Genomic DNA, 24,372 nt, shown 5'->3' on the forward strand with positions numbered 1-24,372 from the left:
TTATTGCAAGCTGAAAGGCCTACAAGGGACCAGGCATAACGTGAACGATGAACAGGGCCAGGAGGAGGCCAAGGCAGGCCAGAGGGCAGAGGCCTGTCTGAAGGGCAACTTCTTTTCCGCTCTGGCCAATTGTTGCTGAGATGAAACGCAGGCCCTTATTATTTTTTCATGAGAAGCTATGAAGCCTCCTGATTTTTTAAGTGTCAGCTCATAGTTCAGATTTTTCGAAAACACTGTGCAGGCCAGACATGTCCGTTTGCAGGGTGGCTTTGCCCCCTTCTAACCTGAAGTGACGCCACATAACAGTATCAGGATGGGCTGTTTCTCAAACAGAGGTCCTTGGGAACTTCGAGAAGAACCATGGCTCTCACTTTTGAGAAGGGTCCCGTAGGCAGTAAGCAACTGTTGGTGGCCTTAAGCAAGAGAGGAAGACTCTCTGGGCCAGGGTGTGGAAGCGGGCCTGGAGGGCAGCGAGGAGAACAGCTGATGACGTTTAAGGATTGACATCGGAGAAGACGGTGAAGAAGTCAGACGTGCACACATTTCTGTAGATCCTTGGAGAGATGTCTCCCCTGCATCTTGTTTCAGAAATGACACCACCACCTCACTTTCATGTAACGTTTTATAGAAGATGGTTGCACTGCAGTGGTTTGCCTGTTGCTGTGATGTTGAAACCTGTGCCACTTAGTATTTCAAATACCGGCAGGGTCACCCATGGTGGACAGGTTTTTAGCAGTGCTTCCAGACTAAAACAGACTAGGAAGAAAGGCCTGGCAATCTACCTCCAAAAATTAGCCAACAAAAACTCATGAATAACAACAAAATATTGCTCAGTATGGACAGGTCATCAGGAAAGACCCATCACTAGAGAAGGATATCTCGTTTGGTAAAGTAGGAGGCCGACAAAAATGAGAGAAACCCTCGATGAGACGGAGTGGCCCAACAGCCAAAGCAGTGGACTCCAGCATAGCGATGATCACGAAGATGGCACAGGACTGGGCACTGTTTTGTTCTGTTATACGTGAGGTCACCATGAGTGAGAACCTGCTCAACAGCAGCTAACAACACGAAAAGCCTCTTCGCATTGGAGCCTTCCGTGGGCCGTGGGGCTCGGCCGGCTGGCTTTACGCACAGATGATCACGCCAACCCGGGGAAGTGCAGGACTGTGGACAGAGCCTGCTGGACCTGAGACCCTGGTGGCTGGAGACTGCTGGACCCCAGATCCTTATTGCTGAGACTGCTGGACCCCAGACACTCAGGACTGGAGATAGCAGGACCCCAGACCTTTGTGGCCAGAGACTCCTGGACTCGAGACCCTTGCGATCAGCCACTGCTGGACCCAAGACCCTTATGACCGAGACTGCTGGACTCCAGACCCTTGTGGCCAGAAACTGCTGGACCCGAGACCCCTCTGAAGGCTGTTAAGCATCACGTGGACACTCGGCTAACCGGTCGCTTATATTATTACCCTTCTCCTTAATATTTGCCAACATGTGCTATGTGCCAGGGATCTGGGGAGCTGCATTTTCAGGCTGACTTAGTCAAGCTTGCTACAACCTCTTGGGCTATTAAGTCCATCTTTTTACAGCAAAGAAGGTGAAGCTCAGTGAACCTAAGGGTTTGTGGTAGGCGAAAGAGCCAAGGTCCAAAGACCAATTCCCACCTGCCAGCCAGGGTTCTCTCCACCTAACACAGTGGCCTTGGGGTACCGCTAGGGGAGGTGGATAAAGACTGGGAGCTGCAGAGCCTTCTAAGGTTAACTTGGTTGTAGATATGTCATCACCCCATGGGCCCTGGGGGTGTGCCTGATTAGCCCTGAATGACAGGTAACCTCAGGGAACTGGCAAGTACACGGAATTCTTACTTAAAATTAAAAAGAGAGCTTAATCTTTGATACAGACTTGATACAGATTTCCAAGTCCAATAAAAATGAATGATTTTGTTTCGACAGATGGAAAAAACTGTGCTTTCTTTTTATAGCACATTTTTTGCACTTTTTCAGTTTGACTACTGTCATGGGCTCAAGCTGTCTGCCCCTCCAGCTCCGGCGTGGGGCAGCGGAGTCTTCCCCAGCCCCTCATAATACAAGGCCACACAGGCTCTGGTCGACGGTCCAGAAAGGCCAGCAGCCTCGGTGTGCATGCTTGGGGTCGGGGTGGGGGTGTCCGGTGACCTGTGCCTCCAGCCCCTTAGAAAGCCAGGTTCCTCCTCTATGTCTTGTGGGATTGCCCCCTGAGCCAGGAGCTGCCTGCTGCTACAGGTAATTGATGTTTTAAGGAGCCACAATTTAATGGTCCAGAGGCCTTTCTTGGAGACTCCCTTCTCCTCTATAAAAGGTGGTCACCAGAGGGGTCTGGGGCTTACATCACATAATGGGCTCCTGCGGCCAGTCGTGGTGCCAGAGCCTCTTCACCCTTCTCTCCCACTGTATTCAAGTAGGAGAGGTTACTGTGAATTTTCTCTGCAACACGAAAGCTCTTATCCTGTGTACAGAGCTTCCGTGTCCTTGTCCTTCAGTGGAGTCCCTGGGTGGTAAGCAGTTAACCAAAAGGTTGGCAGTTCGAGTCCACCCAGACACTTCTCAGAAGAAAGGCCTGGCAATCTACTTCTACTCTGACACACAAGGGGTCGCCATGAGTCGGAATCGACTCCACAGTGACTGGACCTGGAGAGTCCTTCAAGAACGGTGCATTTATTTAGTAATTCGGAATTTGCAAAGGACTTTCATGCAGCTTATCTCAATTATATTTAGTAAGAAAAGGTACTTAAAAAGGAAAATAGCTTTTAAATATTCCCTTGGCATTGGCCTCTGCGTTCATCTTTCTTCTTCTTCCTTCTAGACCTTTTCTGAATTGGACAAGGAGGACACTGGGTTTGTGAAGGCCACGGAATTTGGACAAGTTCTGAAGGATTTCTGTTACAAACTGTCAGATAACCAGTATCACTATTTTTTGAGAAAATTAAGACTTCATCTAACCCCCTATATAAATTGGAAATATTTTCTCCAGAACTTCAACTGTTTCCTCGAGGAGGTAAGGATGTCTCCAACACATAAGCCTCTCTTTTTGAAAAAGGAACCCCGCAAAAAAAATTTTTTTTTGGAAAAATGGATAAATTGGCAGTCACCTCCTATAATGAGCTCCTTCTAAATGGAAAGTTAGTGTACATTCCACATAGGGTATTAGAAGGTAAATATGTATCCTTTATTGGAAAGTTGTAAATTTATTTTGTTTTCATTGCAAAGAAGTTTGGGGGCTTGTTTTTGTCTGGCTGCTTTAACGTGCTAAAGAATCCTAGATTCTAGAAGATGATCTTACATCCAGAAAAGTGCAGCCCACGATGTGACAGACCCCGAGCCAGGTATCAGGTACAAGGAGTCCAAAGCAGAGGGTAGAGGCAAAAGTGGAGAGAGTACACTCTGGCAGCAGAGGCATGTTCAGCAGGAGGAAGGGCCCTGGAGGAAGTCAGGGAGGACTTCCTGGAGGAGGCTGGATGTCTCGTTCCTCCCTAAGACAGTCTCTCTGGCTGCACAGGTTGTTTATTCTTAGGTTGTTCCTCGATCTCGTAATGCACATGGACCAACATCATTATCAACAGTGACAGTCTAGGTCCAGCCGCCTCTGCTTCTCTGACCACCACTCCGTGCAGGGCACTGAGCTGAGTGAGAGGACGCACCAGGGCCACGCTCACTGCCTTCGCGGAGGGGAGACAAAGATAAACTCGTGGAAAATTCAAAAATAAGGCAACAGCTAAATCACCACAGACTTGCACGAGTCTGGATTTAACCCCCCACCATGGGTGGACGCAGGCCCCGTTGCAAGCGTTTCTGTGTGACGCTATAAGGAACCTCCTAAGTTCGCGCTTCCTGCGGGCAGTGTTTCCTTCTGTCATACACAGGGTCGCTGTGAATCGGAGCCGACCCCATGGCACCTAACAAGTTCGTATAGCTTTGTTGATTTATATAGCATAAAGTCTTAGACGTGGAATTACTAGGGCAAACGGCAGGAACGTTTTCAAGGTTCTGAGGCTGGTCAGGAGGATAAGAAGAGCGCACGCTCTGTAGTCCTTTCTGTGTGCCAAGCCCTGGCCTTAGACCTTCGTCTCTGTGAACTCAGGAGCCCCTGGGTGGCACAAACAGTTAAGCACTCGGCTACTAGTCGAAAGGTTGGCAGTTTGAACCCACCCAAAGGTGCCTCAGAAGACAGGTCTGACAATCTGCTTTTGAAAGGTCCCAGCCTTGAAAACCCTGTTCAGGGCTGTTCAGGTCTGGGGTCGCCAGGAGTCAGAAACGACTCAAGAGCAACTGACAACAGCAGAACCTAGGAGCTCAGCTGGTCCTTTTGTTAGGTCCGTGCCCTTATTAGTTTCATCTCGTAGATGAGCACACAGAGGCACAGAGACGTTAGGTAACCTGCCCACAGCCACTCAGCTGCTGAGTGGTAGGTAGGTTTGCAAACCCAGGAGGTCTGGCTCCCGATTCAGGCTCCTGGACCCTATGCTGTGTGGCCTCCTCTGGGGTTACGACTTTTTTCATCTTGCCATTTAACCCATTGCCATTTAATTGATTCCAACTTATAGCGACCCTATGGGACAGAGTAAAACTGCTTCATAGGGTTTCCAAGGCTGTAATCTTTACCGAAGCAGACTGCCACATCTTTCTCCCATGGAGCAGCTGATGAGTTCAAACTGCCAGCCTTTCAGTTAGCAGTCTAGCGCTTAACCACTGCGCCACCAGGGCTCCTTCTCCTGCCATTTAGATGGACGTTTGTAAACAATATAGACTCTTATGTTGCATATTTTAAAACTTTATATAAATGGTGCTATATTGAATGTTGTCCTTACCCTACATTATGTATTTAAGATTTATCCGTGTTAATACTGGCTTTAGTTCACTCACATAAGCTGCTATAAAAAGAGTCTGTTAAATGAACATATTCTATTGAACACCACCATTTGGTTATCCGCCTCCTGCTGGTGAACGTTTAGGTTGTTCGCAGTTTTCTCCATCACAAACCAATCGGGAGGGGACCCCTCCCTGCACATGGCTCCTGCACACAGGAGCTACTCTTTATGGAATTCCAGAGTCAGAGGGCAGATGCATATTGAACCCCCTCCCACCCCAAAAAAACCTGTTGCCATCAAGCTGATTCAGACTCACAGCAACTCTCTAGGATGGAGTAGAACTGCCCCATTGAGTTTCCAAGGCCGAAATCTTTATGGAAGCAGATCTTTCTCCCTAGGAGCAGCTGGTGGGTTCAAACCACCACCTTTCAGTTAGCAGCCAAGTGCTTAACCACTGCACCACCAGGGCTCATTTCAGCCTCCCCAGATACTACCCAAGCTTTCTCCAAAGTGGGTGGACCAGCGCACACTCACACTCGTGGTGCGTGCGAGCTCCCAACGGGCCACAGCTGCTCACCTCGGTAGCAGTCAGATTGTTAGTAGACCGTTGTGGCTCTGTTGTCTGCGAGTTGCCCAAAGCCACGCCAGTCCACGGTTGGTCGTGGGAGTTGCAAACTTCTCCTGGCCTGTGACTTGTCTTTTCATTGTGTCTCTGGCGGCTCCCACTATTTTTAATGCTTATACTTTTTCTGATTTTAAAAAGAGTGCGTCTTCATTGTGGGAAAGTTGGAAATTTCAGGAAAACACAAACAAGAAAACAATAATCTAAGCCGCATGACGAAGAGATGATCCGATGACAGGAACGCTGTGTTTAGTGAGCACCTCCTGAGCTCCTGGCCTCCGCAGGCATTTTCTCCTTAGCTGTTACCCTCCCAGAGGAAGGTGTTCATTCTCATCCCAGATGAAACAGGCTCCAAGAGGTCAGGTGACTGCCAAGCCTCCCAGCAAGGAGAGGCAAGTTAGGTGGGTTCACCTTTCGAGTTTGTTCTTTATCTATACCGCACTGCCTTGGAGATATTTTCTCCTAGTTTTAATGCCTTTTTTTTTTACATAGTGTACATAACAGTGTATCTCTAGCATTGTATCTTGAATCAAGATACAATCCTGTATCTTGCTTTTTTTCAGTTAACATTAAATCAGGCCATGTCACCTAAAGGTTTTCCAAACCTGAGTTCAAACGTCTGTGTAACCTGCTGTTGACTCCATTAATTTTAAGAATTTGGCTTTGTCCCCCAGCGTTTGTCAATGCGACTTACTCTGCAGTGAACGCTCTGTGTGTAAACCTGTATCCACATTTTGGGTTCTTTCTTTAGGAGAGATTGCAAGAGATAAGTAACTGTGCTCAAAGGATAGGAATAATTTTACTGATCTTGAAAGCAGCCCCTTGTATTGTTATTTTTTTAATTTTTTCTTCTGTTGGGTTGAATCCTATGAAATTGCCGTATTATTGACTGTTGATGATTCATCTGCTTCGCACTGATGTTTGTAGAGGTTGTATACGCGCACTACACGTGGTTTGGAACATACTAAAACCTGTGACGCTGAGTCACCTGTAGGGACAGTGTTAATTAACATTTTGGCTTATTTCCCTCCAATTCTTTTTTCTATACAAATGTCCTTTGGGGAGGGGCCGAGGACAGTCTGTAGATGCCGTTGGATTTGAAGGTTGTTGGAGAATTTCTGGGCTCGTACAAATCTCTTTTTGAGCAAACACGTTCTATTTGTGTCAAGGTAGTATATATGTCCTCTAGAAATAAAGCCGAATTGTGGCAAAATATTTACAAACAGAGATCCCTCGATCACCTCTCTTTTCCTCCAGTCCCGCTCCCCAAAAGCAACCACTTTCCTCTTTTCCTCTGGTTCTGCAGCTGTGTTGTTGTTGTTATAGTGACCCTGTGCGTGACAGAACGAAACACTGCCCAGTCCTGTGCCATCTTCACAATCATTGCTATGTTTGAGCCCATTGTTGCAGCCACTGTGTCAGTCCGTCTGGTTGAGGGTCTGCCTCTTTTTCAGTGACCCTCCCTCTACTTTACTAAGCATGATGTCCTTCTCCAGGGACTGATCCCTTCTGACAGCACGTCCCAAGTATGTGAAACGCAGTCTCGCCATCCTTGCTTCTAAGGAGCGTTCTGGCTGTACTTCTTCCAAGACAGACTTGTTCTTTCTTCTGGCGGTCAGCGGTGTGGTCAGCATTCTTCCCCAACACCACAATTCAGAGGGGTCAGTTCTTCTTCTGTCCACCTCACTCAGCGCCCAGCTTTTACGTGCATATGTGGTGACTGAACACACCATGGCTCGGGTCAGACAAGCCTTAGTCCTCAAAGAGACATCTTTTTTTTTTTTTTTTTTAACACTTTAAAGAGGTCTTTGCAAAAGTTTTGCCCAGTGCAATACATTATTTGATTTCTTGACTGCTGTTTCCACGGGCATTAATTGTGGAGCCAAGTAAAATGAAATCCTTGACAGCTTCAGTCTTTTGTGTTTATCATGATGTTGCTTACTGGCCTTCAGCTGTATGCCTCCTTATCCCTGAGTAAGACACCTTCCCCTTCTTAAATACCAGCCGTCAGTGTTGCTCACCTACCTGCTGACGTGCAGATGAGGACTTGGCTTTCCCATCCGCCCCCAGCCGCTTCCTCCTCTGGGGTCCCCTCCAGTCTTCTTCTGCAAGCTGCCCTCCACTTGCCAGGCTCTCATGGCATCTACCTTGTCGTTTTCTCCAAAACGTGGGTTCCTTGCTTGTGTCCAGCTCTGTCGAATAGAGACATCCACTCTTTCTATCAACAAGTGCTTGTGTGGCCCTTTGCATTGAGCTGGGTGCTGCTGGGCTTAGTCTCCCCCTTCCGGGAGCTTCCGTTCTAGCAAGGGAACATAGATTGTAGATGATAAATATATCCTATGTCAGACTCTGGTGAGTGCTGTGGGGCACGAGGGGGCAGTCAGGGAGGGCCTCTCTGAGGAGGTGACATTTGGGCAGAGTCCCCATGGAGGCGAGGGAGTGAGCTGAGTGGTGTCTTTGGGAGGGGTAGTCACAGACAGGGATGTGGGGGAGTGCATCTCTGGTCTCAGTGTGGAACATAGGGGACCCAGTCAGGGAGGGCAGGGCAGGGGAATGGGCTCTTGGAAGTGGCTTAAAGACTTTGGCTTTGCCTCTGGGTGACACAGGGGAGGCAAGAGAGGATGAGGCACAAAGGGGCCCTTACATTTTAGCAGGTTCATTGTGCTGCTGGGTGGGAAGGGACTGTGGAGCCGAGGGCCAGAGCATGGACCAGCATGGTGGCCAGGGAGGGAACTGATGAGAAGCAGCTTGAGAGTGGGGAAGCATTTAAAGTGCAGTGGACAGACTCTATGGTGATGACTTACCTGTTCTAGGTGAGAGACTGCGCTGCAGGAAGGACCAGGTGTCTGAGCTTGTGCTGATGGAATGGGGACGAGTATGGGAATAGAAGGGCTGCTGGGGCAGGCGTCACCGGAATTCATCTAACCTCTTCTGTATTGTTGGACCTTTAGGTGGTTTCCAATATTCTGCATTATAATGATGATTTTATTGACTATGCAAAGGCATTCGACTGTGTGGATCATAACAAATTATGGATAACATTGTGAGGAATGGGAATTCCAGAACACTTAATTGTGCTCATGAGAAACCTGTATATAGACCAAGAGACAGTCGTTCGAACAAAACAAGGAGATACTGTGTGATTTAAAATCAGGAAAGGTGTACGTCAGGGTTGTATTCTTTCACCATACCTATTCAATCTGTATGCTGAGCAAATAATCCAAGAAACTGGACTATATGAAGAAGAATGGGGCATCAGGGCTGGAGGAAGACTCATTAACAACCTGGGTTATGCAGATGACACAACCTTGCTTGCTGGAAGTGAGGAGAACTTGAAGCACTTACTGATGAAAATCAAAGACCACAGCCTTTTGTTTTCATAAAGAAAACAAAAATCCTCACAACTGGACCAATAAGCAACATCATGATAAATGGAGAAAAGATCGAAACTGTCAAGGATTTAATTTTATGTGGATTCACAATCAACACCCATGGAAGTAGCAGTCAAGAAATCAAAAGACGCGTTGCATTGGGCAAATCTGCTGCAAGAGACCTCTTTGGAGTGTTAAAACCCAAGCAGTGGTGTTTTCAATCACCTCATATGCATGTGAAAGCTGGGCAATGAATAAGGAAAATGGAAGAAGACTTGATGCCTTTGAATTAGGGTGTTGGCAAAGAATATTGACTATACCATGGACTTCCAGCAGAATGAACAAATCTGTCTTGGAAGAAGTACAGCCAGAATGCTCCTTAGAAGTGAGGATGGGGAGACTTCATCTTACATACATTGGACATGTTATCAGGAGGAACCAGTCCCTGGGGAAGGACATCATGCTAGTAGAGGGTCGGCGAAAAAGAAGAAGACCCTCAATGAGATGGATTGACACAGTGGCTGCAATAATGGGGTCGAGCATAGCAAGGATTGTGAGGCTGGTGCAGGACCAGGCAGCATTTCTTCCTGTTGTACGTAGGGTTGCTATGAGTCAGAACTGACTTGAGGGCACCTAACAGCAACAACAACAACCAAACCAACCAAGCCCGTTGCTGTTGAGTCGATTCCGACTCATAGAGACCCGATACAACAACAACAATTGTTGTTTGGTGCGGTCAAGTAGATTCAAAGTAAAACTGCCTCATGGGGTTTTTAAGGCTGTGATCTTTACGCCTTGTCTTTCTCTTGCAGAGCTGCTGGGTCGGTTCACATCTGGACGGGTAGCAGCGAGTGCTTAACCATTGTGCCACCAAGGCTCCTTACAATGATGATACTGCCCCATAGGGTTTCCAAGGAGCGCCTGGTAGATTTGAACTGCCAACTTTTTGGTTAGCAGCCGTAGCTCTTAACCACTACGCCACCAGGGTTTCCTATAATGATGATAGCTTACCTTATTGAGAACTTAGAAATATGTGCCAAAGAGTTCTAATGCTTTTACGTGTCTGATCCCATTCTAGTCCTCACAGCAGCTCTATGCCCAAGTCAGACAGAGGCCGCGAGTGGAGGACCCAAGCCAAGCCTCACGGTCTGGTTGCACGGCTCCCTCCTGACTGCGTGCTGTCCCTGCCGTCCTTGCTCACCAGTCACTGTGTATGTGTCTCTGCTGGCTCTCTGGAACTGCCAGACCAAGAGTGTGGGCATTTCCAAAGCTTTCAGTATTTCCTTATTGCTTTCCCTGACATCACTTCTCCCTGGTCTCCTCCTCACAGCCACCTTGCAGCTCAGGCACTTTGCTGAACACTCCTGTGAGAAGGTTTGAGGAGTCACTGCCAGCTGAGTGACGATGAGAAATGTGCCCAATGACAGGCCATGGCAGTGGGCTGGACGGGGCTGGGCTGGACACCCAGGGCGCAGTCAGCGTCAGTAAATGCTCTTTGAATCAAATTAAATCGCCTCCTAAGTTGGCCTGAAGGAGTCCAGGTGGCACAACAGTTAAGCACTCAGCTGCTAACTGAAAGGTTGGTGGCTGGAACCCACCCAGCGGCTCAGCGGAATAAAGGCCTAGAGGTCTGTTCCCGTAAAGGTTACAGCCAAGAAAACCCCATGGGGCAGCTCTACTCTGTCACATGGGGTCACTACCAGTTGAAAATCAGCTCAACAGCTCCCAACACCAACAAGAAGTTGGTCTATGGAATGTGGGAAGACCCTGCCGAGAAGCTAATACTTGAGTGGAGGTTAAAAAAAAAATAAAAGAAGAAAAGACGTGTTAGCAGGAGGACACGCTGAGCGAGGGGCTTCTTGGAGCACGTCTTGGGCCTGGAGGTGTGAGTGAGACCTTGATGTGGGCGACCCCAGCAGCCCAGGTGGCGGTGCTGACGGAGGATGCCGGGGCGTGTTGTCTGCTTCATCTGCCACTGGGGAGGAGGTCACTGCAGGTCCGTGTCCTCTGCCACAGAGCTCAGGTGGCTTCCTGTGAACCACAGAGCACCACCGATGACTCTGCAAGGAGGTGGCCAGTCTGCTCCGTGGGAGGAGAACACAAGGGCCTCCGAAGACGCCCGAAGCTTCGTCCCAGGTTTTGTTCTGTTTTTAATAGAAGGAAAAGGAAGTAACAAACAAGAGGAATAGTTAATACACCATCCTCCAGCTCATTAAGTATGGTAGGCACTAGTCATCCTTTTCCTCTAGGGGATGTGCAGGAGGCAAGTCATTAAAAGGAGATTACCAAAATGTAATTAAGGCAGCCCGCACCTCCTCCCGCCTGGGAAGCGCACTGTGAATAATCCCTGGCAAACCAAAGCCACCCCTGGAAAAGGAGAACCTGGAACTGCCGTGGAGACGGGCTCGAGGCCTTGAGTCTATCTGTGTGGGATCAGATTGCCAACTGCAATTCGAAAGATTAGATGGGCAACTTAGGGGGCAGTGAGTTTATGTTAATGGGGGAGGAACAACTCAGAAAAGGAGGCTGAGAATGGTTGACAACTCAAAGAATAGAGTCAGTGTCACTGAATTGTGCATGGAGAAATGGTCGAATTGGAGCATGTTCTGCCGCCTATGTTCTCAACAACAACAACAACAAATAAAATACATATTTTCAAAAAGTCCACAGAGGGCGCAGATGACGGGTTTACACTTACTCAGGATCCGTGTCTCATACTAGACCTACCGCTAAGTCTGTCCTCATGAACTTTTACTGGTCTTAACGTCTCACGGGCTGTCACGCATGACGTGAGAAGATGATCCCAGCTCTTTCCAGAGCAGGTGTCGCAGCATTTCCAGGTCCCTGGGAGGTGGCTTTGCTGTGACGATTTGTCCCCTCCTTGTTCCTCCTGCTGCTTCACCCAGCCCAAGTGAAGTCAGATAACAGGGGCATGGTGGTTCAGTGATAGATTTCCCACCTTCCATGCAGGAGACCAGGGTTCGATTCCCGGCCAGTGCACCTCAAGCACAGCCACCACCCATTTGTCACTGGAGGCTTGCGTGTTGCTGTGATGCCGGACAGGTTTCAGTGGAGCTTCTAGACTAAGACAGACCAGGGAGAAAGGCCCAGTGATCTACTTCTGAAAATCAGCCCATGAAAACAATGGATCACAGCAGTCCGATGTGCAACCGATCATGGGAATGGCGCGGGGCCGGGCAGTGTTTCGTTGTGTTGTGGGTGGGGTCGCCATGAGTCAGAGGCTGACTCGGCAGCTGACAACAACAAAGTTAGATAGAAATTCTCAAAGTGTGGGCCATGGGCCACCAGCCAGTACAGATCGGCTGTCCCTACAACACGCGCAGAATCAACGTCTCTGCGGGGGTAGTGGGCATCACGGTCACTCTTGTGCACACTTGCATTTGAGAACAATCCAATCAGTGTAGAGGCAAGCGGGCAGCGAGTGGGAAGACGAAGGTGACTGCGTCGACTATCAATCCATTGTCGTCTAGTCGATTCCGACTTACAGCAACCCTATAGGACAGAGTAGAACTGCCCCATAGAGTTTCCGAGGAGCGCCTTGTGGATTTGAACTGCCGGCCTTTTGGTTAGCAGCCATAGCCCTTAACCACTACGTCACCAGGAATTTGTCTCGCGCCACCTGGAACCTATCCCACCTTGATGGACGATGAGAACACTAACCCGCATGACAAAGAAGAGGAACAAGGTGTTTAGACTGAAATACTACCTTGGTAAAAAGCAGGAGGACAAGGACCCAACAAAGCACCAATGTCTTTTCCATAAGATTCCCACAGACTGCCTACAGACTGGGTGGAAACATCACGCAAATTTCTGTCCTCAGCAAATATCTCTTTTTCACTTCTGGAAAGGCATCCTACATTCAAGATGCTGTGCGCAAAGTAGAGAGTATCACCTTGTTTTTAGAAAATCCTTCCTGTTTAACGTTTCTTTTAGGCCCTAAAGTACAGTTTCAGTATCTTCCGTGAATATAAAAATAACGCTCAGAGCATAAATAGAATTTTTTTAAGGCATAGTGGAAACCCATATAAAATCTCTTTATTACCATGGAAATAATGGAATTTTTTTTAAACAAAACACATCCTTATTGAACACAGAGTAATTCTTTTGTCACATTCTAGCAAGCTGAGAGCCAATGAGATCTTCCCTTGCTTGGTGCTTGTAACATGTGATCTTTTAAAGTCATTCCATCAGATGTTAAATAACTTGAAGATGACTCTTTCTTTCCAAGAGAGAATTTAAGATTGTAGTTTTCAACTGGAGACAGCGAAGCACATCAAAACATTTGTCATCGTTTATGAACATCATATTTATATTCGTTGCCACCAGTATTTCTTCGATTTATCTTTCTTTTTATTGCAAATAAAATGGTGTCCATGTATTTTTAATGAGTGTGATAAAGAATGGGACATGTTTCCTTTTCAGGAAAGGACTCTAGCATGATTTGAAATAAACTCAGTAAATTATTAAGACGCATCATTGTTGTTATTTACCCTTGCTCTGATGGCAAGAAAGTCTGAGTCCTCCGAATATCATTTCAGGGCTTTTAAATGTTTCTTCTCAATTTCACTCACTTTCCGCTTGCCAATGCAGCTCCTCCTACCTGTTGTCTGGTGGAGCGCCGAGGAGGTAGCAGTCATAGGGGGACTTAGGATGACTTGTACGCTCAGGGTGGCCTCAGTGGCAGGCAGGAGCGGGGAGTCACTGGGCCCATGGTGCCTAGGCTAAGGGAAAAGAAGTATTGTCAGCCACAGCCCCGTTCATGTGGTCCCTCCTGAGCCATTTTTGGATCACTTAAGCCCCAGGTTTGAGCTGCCCCATGGAAGCCAGAAGCCAACCAAGAATTCCCATTGTCCCAAATAAATCTTGCAAAGACAATCCAAAAAACAGGTGACACCAGCATTTGGACTGTCATATACCTATGGATGGAAACACTGGTGGAGTAGTGGTTAAGTGCTACAGCTGCTAACCAAAAGGTCAGTGGTTCGAATCCACCCAGTGCTCCTTGGAAACTCTGTGGGGCAGTTCTACTCTGTCCTGTAGGGTCGCTACCAGTCAGAATCGACTCCACAGCAGTGGGTAATACCTATGAATATCTATTGAATATACCATGGGCTGCCAGACAAACGAGCAAGTCTGTCTTGGAAGAAGTATACTCATGCAAAAACTGGGCAGTGAGTAAGGAAGACCAAAGAAGAATTGATGCCTTTGAATTATGGTGTTGGTGGAGAATGTTGACTATCCCGTGGACTACCAGAAGAATGAACAAATCTGTCTTGAAAGAAGTATAGTCAGAGTGCTTCTTGGAAGCAAGGACATGTTATCAGGAGGGACCAGTCCCTGAAGAAGGACATCATGCTTGGTAAAGTGGAGGGTCAGGGAAAAAGAGGAAGACCCTCAGTGAGATGGATTGACACAGTGGCTGCAGCAGGGGGCTCAAGCATAACAACGATTGTGAGGATGGCGCGGGACCAGGCAGCGTTTTGCTCTGTGGCACATCCAGGGTCAGTGTGAGTCAGAACCAACTCAGCAGCACCTAACGACAGCAGTATACCTAGAAATCTAAATTTTAGTATTGCTACTCATGTTCTGGCTGGAAGGCACGCGGTAGGATCCTCCCCTAGAGACCTCGGGGGAGTGTGGCCCTGCCAACACCTTGACGTTGGACATCTGACCTCCAGAATTCTGAGAATGGATTTCTGTTATTTTAAACCACCAGCTTGTGGTGCTTAGTTACAGAAGCCCTAGGAAACCCATGCAAGGGCCATGCTCTCAGCTTCTCCCCAGTAAGTGAGAACAGGGTCCGCCTCAGGATTGCTGTAGTATTAAGTGAGCTAACTCGGAAAGAGCTTTGCGTGGTAACTAGTGCCGCAAACACCAAATGTCGGCTTCATTATTTTTTATCCTATTCTACTTCCGTGAGTGCATGTTTAATGTTTAGTAATGAAGTGATTATATGGTGTGGAATGTATTTGGGTGGAAGAATTTGTTTTAATCGTTTCATAAATGACTTTAGCCATGAGTTTATTGAATCATAAAGGAACGAGGAGGTGCTCGAACATATTTCCCTGTATTTCTCTGCACCTTATGGCAATTTCATGCTATGGAAGGATTCGTGAATTGGGGTGTTTGCAAAGGTCTCAGGGTAGATCCTCTGTGCTTGCTGAGCTGTGTGACCCAGGGGAGGAGGCGGTGGCCCTGACTCGCATGTCAGGGCACAGGAAGGGCAGAACGGCTCTGTGCGCCCTGGCGCTGAGTCTGACGGGATACGCCGGAGAAGCCCCAGGCAGGTGTTGGGAGATGGGGTGCAGAGACGTAACTAAGGTATGGCAGGTAGGATGCGTGCCCTGGGAACTGCTTGGGGGCGCTAACGAGCAGTTTCCATTGGCCATTGCAGTTTCCGTCACCGGCTGTGAGACATTATTCAGCAGTCTAACACTAATTGCCACAGGTGCTATTTTCCATAGATAGGCCCCTGACAAGCGTCCTGTGTGTAGGGAACAGCAAGTTTGGAGACCCAGAGGTTGGAGAAAGCACCACACTTTGGGAACGTCTAGAGCTTGGGCGAGGTGAGGGGGAGAGATTGAGGGCAGTGGTCATGAGGCCCGATGGGAAGGGGTCTGAGGCAGGCTGAGGGGCAGGGGTGCAAGGGTGGGTCTGCTTCATAGCCTTGCTGGCCTCGATTGGTGTCAGACGTCAGCTTGTCTAGGGCAGCATTTGGCCTCTCGTTCATGCCTGAGTCGCAGTGCCTAGAACAGTCCCTGGCACACAGTAGGCCCTTAGTGAATATCTATGCTGCTCTCAGTGGGCTCCTGCGTTCTCGTCCCCGCGGACAGTGGCAGGAATCATGATAGAATCCCAAGAGTGTGGGCTCTGGAATCAGGCCATCATGAGCTCCATTATTAGCTTGTGGGGAGCAGGCTGGGGAGCATGGGCAAGCCCTGACTGCTGGGAGCCTTGCCTCGCTTACTTCCTCCATAAAACAGGGTGCACCCTGGCTGCCTCTAAGGTGACTATGAGGATCTGATCAGCCCAGTGCCATGGAGAAGGAGGTGCTGGTGAAGGGTGGCCCCCGAACCGCTGGGCCTGGTACTCAGCAAGCATCTGCTGAATTGAATTGAAGGTTGACTTGGTTTATGGCCTTTCCTTGCCATCGTTCATTGCCCCCGAAGAATCCTCTCGTGGTACGAGAGTCCAGGAGGGAATGGCCACTGGAAAACCTGAAATTGTGACTTCCGGTGCCACCGTGTCACTTCTGAAAACCACATGCTGGATTATTTATGTCAACTCAGCCATTGTTCATGGGTGTGCCTGTTGTCTACCCTCAGCTCCCCACGCTGCAGATGATGGCAGCGTCTCGAGGGCCACCAGTACCCTGGCCCACGGAGCCTCCATTTTATTTTCATTTGGATTTTATCTCCTTTTCATTTTTGACAGGCAGTTTTGCTGCTGTTGTTATTTTTAGCATTCATTTATTCACTGTAAATACAAATGAAGATACAGTACAATTAATTTCTCTGCTAATCAAAATATTTGATCAAATGAAGCAATTTTTCAATTCTTAGAAGTAATTATACCACTCTTTAAAAGGGAGTGGAAGAATTCTTTCCTGAGTCTTTCTAATTAGGAATTTTTGCTACCTGCTGTGTTCTTATTCTGTATGAAGTTTCAGGGCTCTTTTTTTTTTTTTTCTTTTTCCCCCTCCTGCATAAGGAATCAAGGAAGAAAGCTAGGTAATTGTCTTCCTGAGTATTCAGAACAGAACTTAGTAGATAAACCATACACCCAGATTAGCTAATTATAACCTTCATAATAGCTAAATTAATAACCGATTGCTGTCGATTTTGACTCATAGCAACCCTGTACGACAGAGTACGACTTCCACATAGGTTTCCAAGCAGCAGCTGGTGGATTCAAGCTGCTGACCTTTGGGTTAGCAGTCGTAGCTCTTAACCACTGTGCCACCAGGGCCTACTTCTCATAGAAACTTGCTCGACCCCCTTGTCTAACCTCCTGCTTCCAGGCAGGTGCCTGCCATCTTGGACATCCAAAAGTGGAGTGCTACAGACTCCCAGTGCCACGTGCCCATCGTCAAAGGATGCTGATGGTCAAAAAGCTACCCATGCTCAATAGCCTACTTCTTTTCTCTGTAGTCTGAGCTCCTTCCCTTTCATTTCTCACTTATTAGAAATTCGGATTGTATCCGTCAGCTATTGCTGTGTAACAAACAGCCCCAGAGCTTCAGGACCCCATAGCAATAAGCATTTATCCAGCTTTCACATCTGTGGGGTGGTAGATGTAGGCTGGGCTCAGCTGTGGCTGGCTCGGCAAGGACATCTCTGCTCCGTGTGTGTCTCCTCCTCCTCAGACCAGTGCACTTGTTGTTGTTGTTGTTAGCCGCCACTGAGTTGGTCTCTGACTCATGGTGACGTCATGCACAACACCACGAAGTGCTGCCCAGTCCTGCATTGTCCTCATGATCAGTGGCAGATCAAAATGATGTGATCAATGGGGTTTTCATGGGCTGATGTCCAGAAATAGATGGCTGGGCCTTTCTTCCTAGTTCATCTTAGTCTGGGATCTCCACTGAGACCCTTCAGCTTCACGGCAACACGTAAGCCTCCGGTGACATATAAGACAGGCGGGGGCTTCACATGAGGTGCGTTGGCCTGGCATTGAACCTGGGTCTCCTGCATGGAAGGAGAGAATTCTGCCACTGAACGGCCTGTCTCAGAGCAGTGTGCTGGCCAGGGCATGTTCTTCTCAAGCAGATGGCATGGGTGCAGAGGGCCTGCCCAGTTACACAAGTGCTTTTTAAGTCCTTGGTCATGTTTCATTTGCTTTCATTCCATTGGCCAAATCAAGTCATATGGTGGAGTCTAAAGTCAGGGGATGGGGAGCTATATGCAGCCTCTTTAGTGGGAGCAACTACAAAGTCACCTGGCAAAGGAGGTAGGTAGAAGGAGAGTTGAAGGAATGTGGCCTTGGAAGCAAGGTACCATAAATATATATATATATATACACATACATATATATATATACATATATCCACCACGTGTCTGTCAGTTTGTCATACTGTGATGGCCTGTGTGTTGCTGTGATACTGGAAGCTTTGCCACCAGTATTTCAAATACCAGCAGGTGTGTGACTACATCTGTGGAAAGAGACAATGGAAAAGCTCAATATCATCAGTCAGAACAAGGCCAGGGGGTGACCGTGGAACAGACCATCAACTGCTCATATGCAAGTTCAAGTTGAAACTGAGGAAGATTAGAACAAGTCCACGAGAGCCAAAGCACAACCCTGAGTATATCCCACCTGAATTTAGAGACCATCTGATGGAAGAATAGATTTGACATGTTGAAGACTAATGACTGAAGACCAGAAGATTTGTGGAATGACATTAAGGACATCATACATGAAGAAAGCAAGAGGTCATTAAAAAGGCAGTAAAGAAAGAAAACACCAAAACAGATGTCAGAAGAGACTCTGCAAGTTGCTTTTAAATGTGGAGCAGCTAAAGCGAAATGAAGAAATGATGAAGGCAAAGAGCTGAACAGAAGATTTCAAAGGGCAGCTCGAGAAGACTAAATAAAGTGTTATAATGACATGTGCAAAGACCTAGAGAAAGAAAACCAAAAGGGAAGAACACTGTCAGCATTTCTCAAGCTGAAAGAACTGAAGAAAAAACTCAGGCCTCAAGTTAAAATACTGAAGGATTCTACAGGGAAAATACTAAATGATTCAGGAGGCATCAAAAGAAGATGGAAGGAATGCACAGAGTCATCATACCAAAAAGAATTGGTCGACGTTTAACCATTTCAGAGGGTAGCATGTGATCAAGAACAGACGGTACTGAAGGAAGAGGCCCAAGCTGCACTGAAGGCATTGGTGAAAAACAAGGCTGCAAGAATTGATGGAATATCAATTGAGATGTTTCAACAAACAGATGCAGCACTTGAAGCACTCATTAGTCTATGTCAAGAAATTTGGAAGACGACTACCTGGCCAACAGACTAGAAGAGATTCTTATTTATGCCTATTCCCAAGAAAGGTGATCCAACAGAATGCAGAAATTTTCAAACGATATCATTAATATCACACACAAGTAAAACTTTGCTGGAGATCATTCAAAAGTGGCTGCAGCAGTACATCAACAGGGAACTGCCAGAAAATTCAGGCCGGATTCAGAAGAGGACGTGGAACCAGGGATATCATTGCTGTTGTCAAATGGATCCTGGCTGAAAGCAGAGAATACCAGAAGGATGTTTACCGGTGTTTGATTGACTATGCAAAGGCATTCGATTATGTGGACCATAGCAAATTATGGATAATATTGTGAAGAATGGGAATTCCCAAACACTTAATTGTGCTCATGAGGAATGTGTACGCAGACCAAGAAGCAGTCATTTGAACAGAACAGATACTGCATGGTTTAAAGTCAAGAAAAGTGTGCATCAGGGTTGTATCCTTTCACCAAACTTATTCAGTCTGTATGCTAAGCAAATAATCCAAGAAGCTGGACTATATGAAGAACAGGGCACCAAGATCGGAGGAAGACTCATTACCAACCTGCGTTTTGCAGATGACACAACCTTGCTTGCTGAAAGTGAAGAAGACTTGAAGCGCTTAGTGATGACCATCAAAGACCACAGCCTTCAGTATGGATTGCACCTCAATGTAAAGAAAACAAAAATCCTTACAGCTGGACCAGTAAGCAACATAATGATAAATAGAGCAAAGATTGAAGTTGTCAAGGACTTCATTTTACTCGGATCCACTCTCAACACCCGTGGAAGCAGCAGTCAAATCAAAGGACGAATCGCATCAGGCAAATCTGCCGCAAAAGACCTCTTTAAGGTGTTGAAAAGCAAAGATGTCGCCTTGAGGACAAAGGTGCGCCTGACCCAAGCCGTGGTGTTTTCAGTCACCTCATGTGCATTCGAGAGCTATACAATGAATAAGAAAGACCAAAGAGGAATTGACGCCTTTGAATTGTGGTGTTGGCGAAGAATATTGAATATACCACGGGCTGGCAGAAGAACGAACACATCTGTCTTGAAACAAGTACAACCAGGATGCTCCTTATAAGCAAGGATGGCGAGACTTTGTTTCATGTGCTGTGGACACGTTATCAGGAGGGACCAGTCCCTGGAGAAGGACATCATGCTTGGTAAAGTGGAGGGTCAACGAAAAAGAGGAAGACCCTCAACAAGATGGATGGACACAGTGGATGCAACAATGGGCTTAAGCACAGCAACGATTGTGAAGATGGCGCAGGAACGAGCAGTGTTTTGTTCTGTTGTGTGTAGGGTCACTATAAGTTGGGACTGACTCCATGGCAGCTAATACCACCATATATGTATATATTTGTGGGTAGGTGTGTGGGTAGGTGTGTACGTCACCATCTCTAACTCTACCGAAATATTCGAAAATTCAGTCCCCCACCCCCATTGTGTTCTCCATTCTTCATTGTCTAAGGGAGTTGCTTAGGATGTGTTGTGGGGGGAACTTGAGTTTTATAAGTCAGCCAAGAATGAGGCGGGACATACCTTATTGGCAGAATACTAGAAGGCTCTCTTTGGGAACCACCCCCTTCATAGCGGTATTGAAACAGGGTACAATAAAACTGTGTATGTGAACTACCAAAATTCCGGATTCTGTTAACACCTATGGAGCACGCCCTGCCCAGTGTCACCGGCTCTTTCACTTGGTTTAACTCTCCCCTGTGATGCCATCTCCTCCATTCTGTTGGTGCCGGGTAAGCAATACTTCTCCATTCGAGCTTTTTCTCACCTCAAACGTGGGTTTCCTGCAGCAGAGCCAGCGAGACCCATCTCTGTCTTGCAGACACTGGTGAGTGCATCTCTGACCAGAGGAATGCTTCCTAAATGTTCTTTCTGAAATGATTCTGCAGGGCAGCTCCCTCTGACAGTGTGATCACCCCCACTGTGAAATGGAGAGCCTCAGCCCAGAAAAGTGAAGCGGCTTGTTTGAGGCCACACGGGAGAAGCTGGCAGAGCAGACTTCGGCTGGCTGTCCTGAACCCAAGCCCGTGGCCCCACCCTGACTTCCCTGCTGCCCCAGGAGCCACGGCAGCAGCCAGACCGGAGCCACAGTTCCGTGGAAGCCCACCTGCTCACGCCCTCGGGGCATGGCCACGTCCCCACACACCCCAGCATGCCTCTGCGCTCCAACTACTCATGATGGAAAGCTATTAGCAGGGCTAATCCCGGGCAGTAAGACCACTAGTAATTACCACCATTGCCAAGAGCAGAGGCAGCAGTGGCAGTCCTGATGGCTGGGCCCAGCCACGCACTTCGCAGGTGTCAGATAAGTGAAATCACAACAACCCTGTGAGGTTGGTTCTGTTTCTATCCCAAGGTCAGGACAAAGTGGCAGAGCCAGCCCGTCCTTTCAGACCACCCCCAAGGCCCTTGGTTAACTGGGCTTTATGCCCTCCTGGCACAACCCTCCCCACCCCGAACCTGGCTGCCCTTGGCTGAGTCCTGCTAACTCCCAGTCAGCAGCACTGGGGCTACTGTGCTGTTCCCTCTGCTCTGCTCCCTCCAGCCAGGCCTGCCTCTTCTCCCCAGCCCCTGTGAGGCCCTGCCTTGTCGCTGAGCTGGCCCAAGCCCTGCGGGGGAGGACCAGACATGGCTGGGGCCCCAGGGCTGAGCTTTAAGGGCTGTGCCTGTGAAACCTCGTCAGAGTGGAGGACCGCAGCAGGAACATCAGGCTGGAAGAGAGAGAAGAGCCATGGAGCTGGCGGAGTGAGTTCCACTCCGACCCATGCTGACCTCCCTCTGCCTCCCCAGCAAAGGCTCACCACCATGGGGCAGCCTCTCACTCGAGTCCAAGTCCGACGCGGCTGCAGGGTTTAGAGCTACAGGTTTACATCGTAACCTGTCAAGCGCTGTGTACCAAATGAGATAGATGAACGCGTTTGAAATGGAGAAGCACTTGATAAAAGTAAGGTGTTATTAGCAGGCTCCGTGATGATTGTGTACTTCATATACTGGGACGTCATTTCTTTTTATATACTTGTCAAACATCATGCTGTGGTTTTGAAGGGAACTGGGGATTTTCTTGTTGGTAGTGGGGTCTCCACCGCCCTTCTGTCTGTTTGTCATACTGTGGTGGCTCGCATGTTGCTGAGATGGCTAGAAGCTACGTGCAAAAGGGGAACCCAAGTATTGCCCATATTTCAAGTACCAGCAGTGTCACCCACAGCAGACAGGTTTTAGCAGAGTTTCGAGACTAAAACAAATTAGAAAGAAATCCCTGGCCATCTCCTTTGAAAATTAGCCGATGAAAACCCTATGGGTCACAACAGGATATTGTCCAATAGAGTGCTGGAAGATGAGCCCCTTAGGTTGGAAGCACTCAGAACGCAGTGGCTGAAACCATGAACTCAAACATACCAGCCGTCATGAAGATGGCACAGGACCAGGCAATGTTTCGTTCTGTTGTACACGGGGTCACCGTGAGCCAGAGCCAATCCACGACAACAACCACAGTGGTGATCTAGATTCCTCTGCAACTTGTTTGTTGTTGTTGTTAGGTACTTTTGAGGCCGTTCCGACTCACAGCGACCCTGTGTACAACAGAACAAAACACTGCCTGGCCCTGAGCCATTTCCTGCGCCGTTCTCACAGTTGTTATGCTTGAGCCCATTGTTGCAGCCACTGTGTCAATCCATCTTGTTGCGGGTCTTGAGGAGACAATTGTTTACTGAAACAGGATGCCATGGACACTCCTTTTTTTTTTTTTTTTTAATTTTGCTTTAAGTGCAAGTTTACAAATCAAGTCAGTCTCTCATACAAAAATTTGTATACACCTTGCTATGTACTCCTAGTTGCTCTCCCCCTAATGAGACTGCACACTCCTTCTCGCCACCCTGTACTCCTGTGTCCATTCAGCCAGCTCCTGTCCCCCTCTGCCGTCTCATCTCCCCTCCAGACAGGAGCTGCCCACATAGTCTCATGTGTTCACTTGAGCTGAGAAGCTGCTCAATCCTCACCAGTATCATTTTCTGTCTTATAGCTAGTCCAATCCCTGTCTGAAGAGTTGGCTTTGGGAATGGTTCCTGTCTTGGGCTAACAGAAGGTCTGGGGACCATGACCTCCAGGGTCCTTCTAGTCTCAGTCAGACCATTAAGCCTGGCCTTTTTACAAGAACTTGAGGTCTGCGTCCCACTGCACTCCTGCTCACTCAGGGATTCTCTGTTGTGTTGCCTGTCAAGACAGTCATCAGTTGTAGCCGGGCACCATCTAGTTCTTCTGGTCTCAGGCTGATGTTGTCTCTAATTTATGTGGCCCTTTCTGTCTCTTGGGCTTATAAGAGCCCATTCACCTTTGCTCCAAGTGGGTTGACACCAATTGATGTATCTTAGATGGCCACTTGCTAGTGTTTAAGACCCCTGACGGCACTCACCAATGTCGGATACAGAACGTTTTCTTAACAGATTTTATTATGCCAATTGACTTAGCTGCACCCTGAAACCATGGTCCCCAGATCCCTGCCCCTGCTGCTCTGGCCTTCCAAGCATTTGGTTTATTCAGGAAACGTCTTTGCTTTAGGTTTGGTCCAGCTGTGCTGACCTCTCCTGTATTGTGTGTTTTCTTTGCCTTCACCTAAAATAGTTCTTGTTTACTATCTAATTAGTGAATGCCCCTCTCCCTCCCTCCCTCCGTCCCCACCCTCGTAACCATCAAAGAATATTTTCTTCTGTGTTTAAACTATTTCTGCAGTTCTTATAATAGTGGTCTTATGCAATATTTGTCCTTTTGCAACTGATTTCACTCAGCATAATGCCTTCCAGGTTCCGCCATGTTATGAAATGTCTCACAGATTCATCATGGTTCTTTATGGATGCGTAGGATTCCATTGTGTGAATATACCGTAATTTATCCATTCATCTCTTGATGGGCACCTTGATTGTTTCCGTCTTTTTACTATTGTAAACAGTGCTGCAGTGAACATGGGTGTACCTGTATCTGTTCATGTAAGGGCTCTTATTTCTCTAGGATATATTCCAAGCAATGGGACTGCTAGATCGTATGGTAGTGCTATTTCTAGCTTTTTAAGGAAGCGCCAAATGGATTTCCAAAGTGGTTGTACCATTTTGCATCCCCACCAGCATTGTATACGTGTTCCAGTCTCTCCACAGCCACTCCAATGTTTATTATTTTGTGTGTTTTGGATTAATGCCAGCCTTGTTGGAGTGAGATGGTATCTCATTGTAGTTTTGATTTGCATTTCTCTAAGGGCTAATGATTCTAAGCATTTCCCCATGTAGCTGTTAGCTGCCTGAATGTCTTCCTTGGTGAAGCGCCTGTTCATATCCTTTGCCCGTTTTTTAATTGAGTTATTTGTCTTTTTGTTGTTAAGGTTTTGCAGTATCTTGTAGATTTTAGAGATTAGACACTGATTGGATTTGTAGTAGCCAAAAAAGTTTTTCCCAGTCCATAGATTGTCTTTTTACTCTTCTGGTGACGTCTTTGGATGATAGGTGT

The 24,372-nt window shown here is 47.5% G+C and overlaps 1 protein-coding gene across 1 annotated transcript in view; it reads left to right on the forward strand.

Moving 5' to 3' along the window:
* Positions 1-24,372, forward strand: part of EFCAB6 (EF-hand calcium binding domain 6) — a 338,133-nt gene that overhangs the window by 256,120 nt on the left and 57,641 nt on the right. The window contains exon 24 of the mRNA XM_003419798.3: positions 2,842-3,033. Within this exon, the coding sequence (XP_003419846.2) occupies positions 2,842-3,033 (192 nt within the window). The remainder of the gene's footprint in view (positions 1-2,841; positions 3,034-24,372) is intronic.

This window comes from Loxodonta africana, chromosome 4 (assembly GCF_030014295.1).
Source record: "Loxodonta africana isolate mLoxAfr1 chromosome 4, mLoxAfr1.hap2, whole genome shotgun sequence".
Classification (NCBI taxonomy): Eukaryota; Metazoa; Chordata; class Mammalia; order Proboscidea; family Elephantidae; genus Loxodonta; species Loxodonta africana.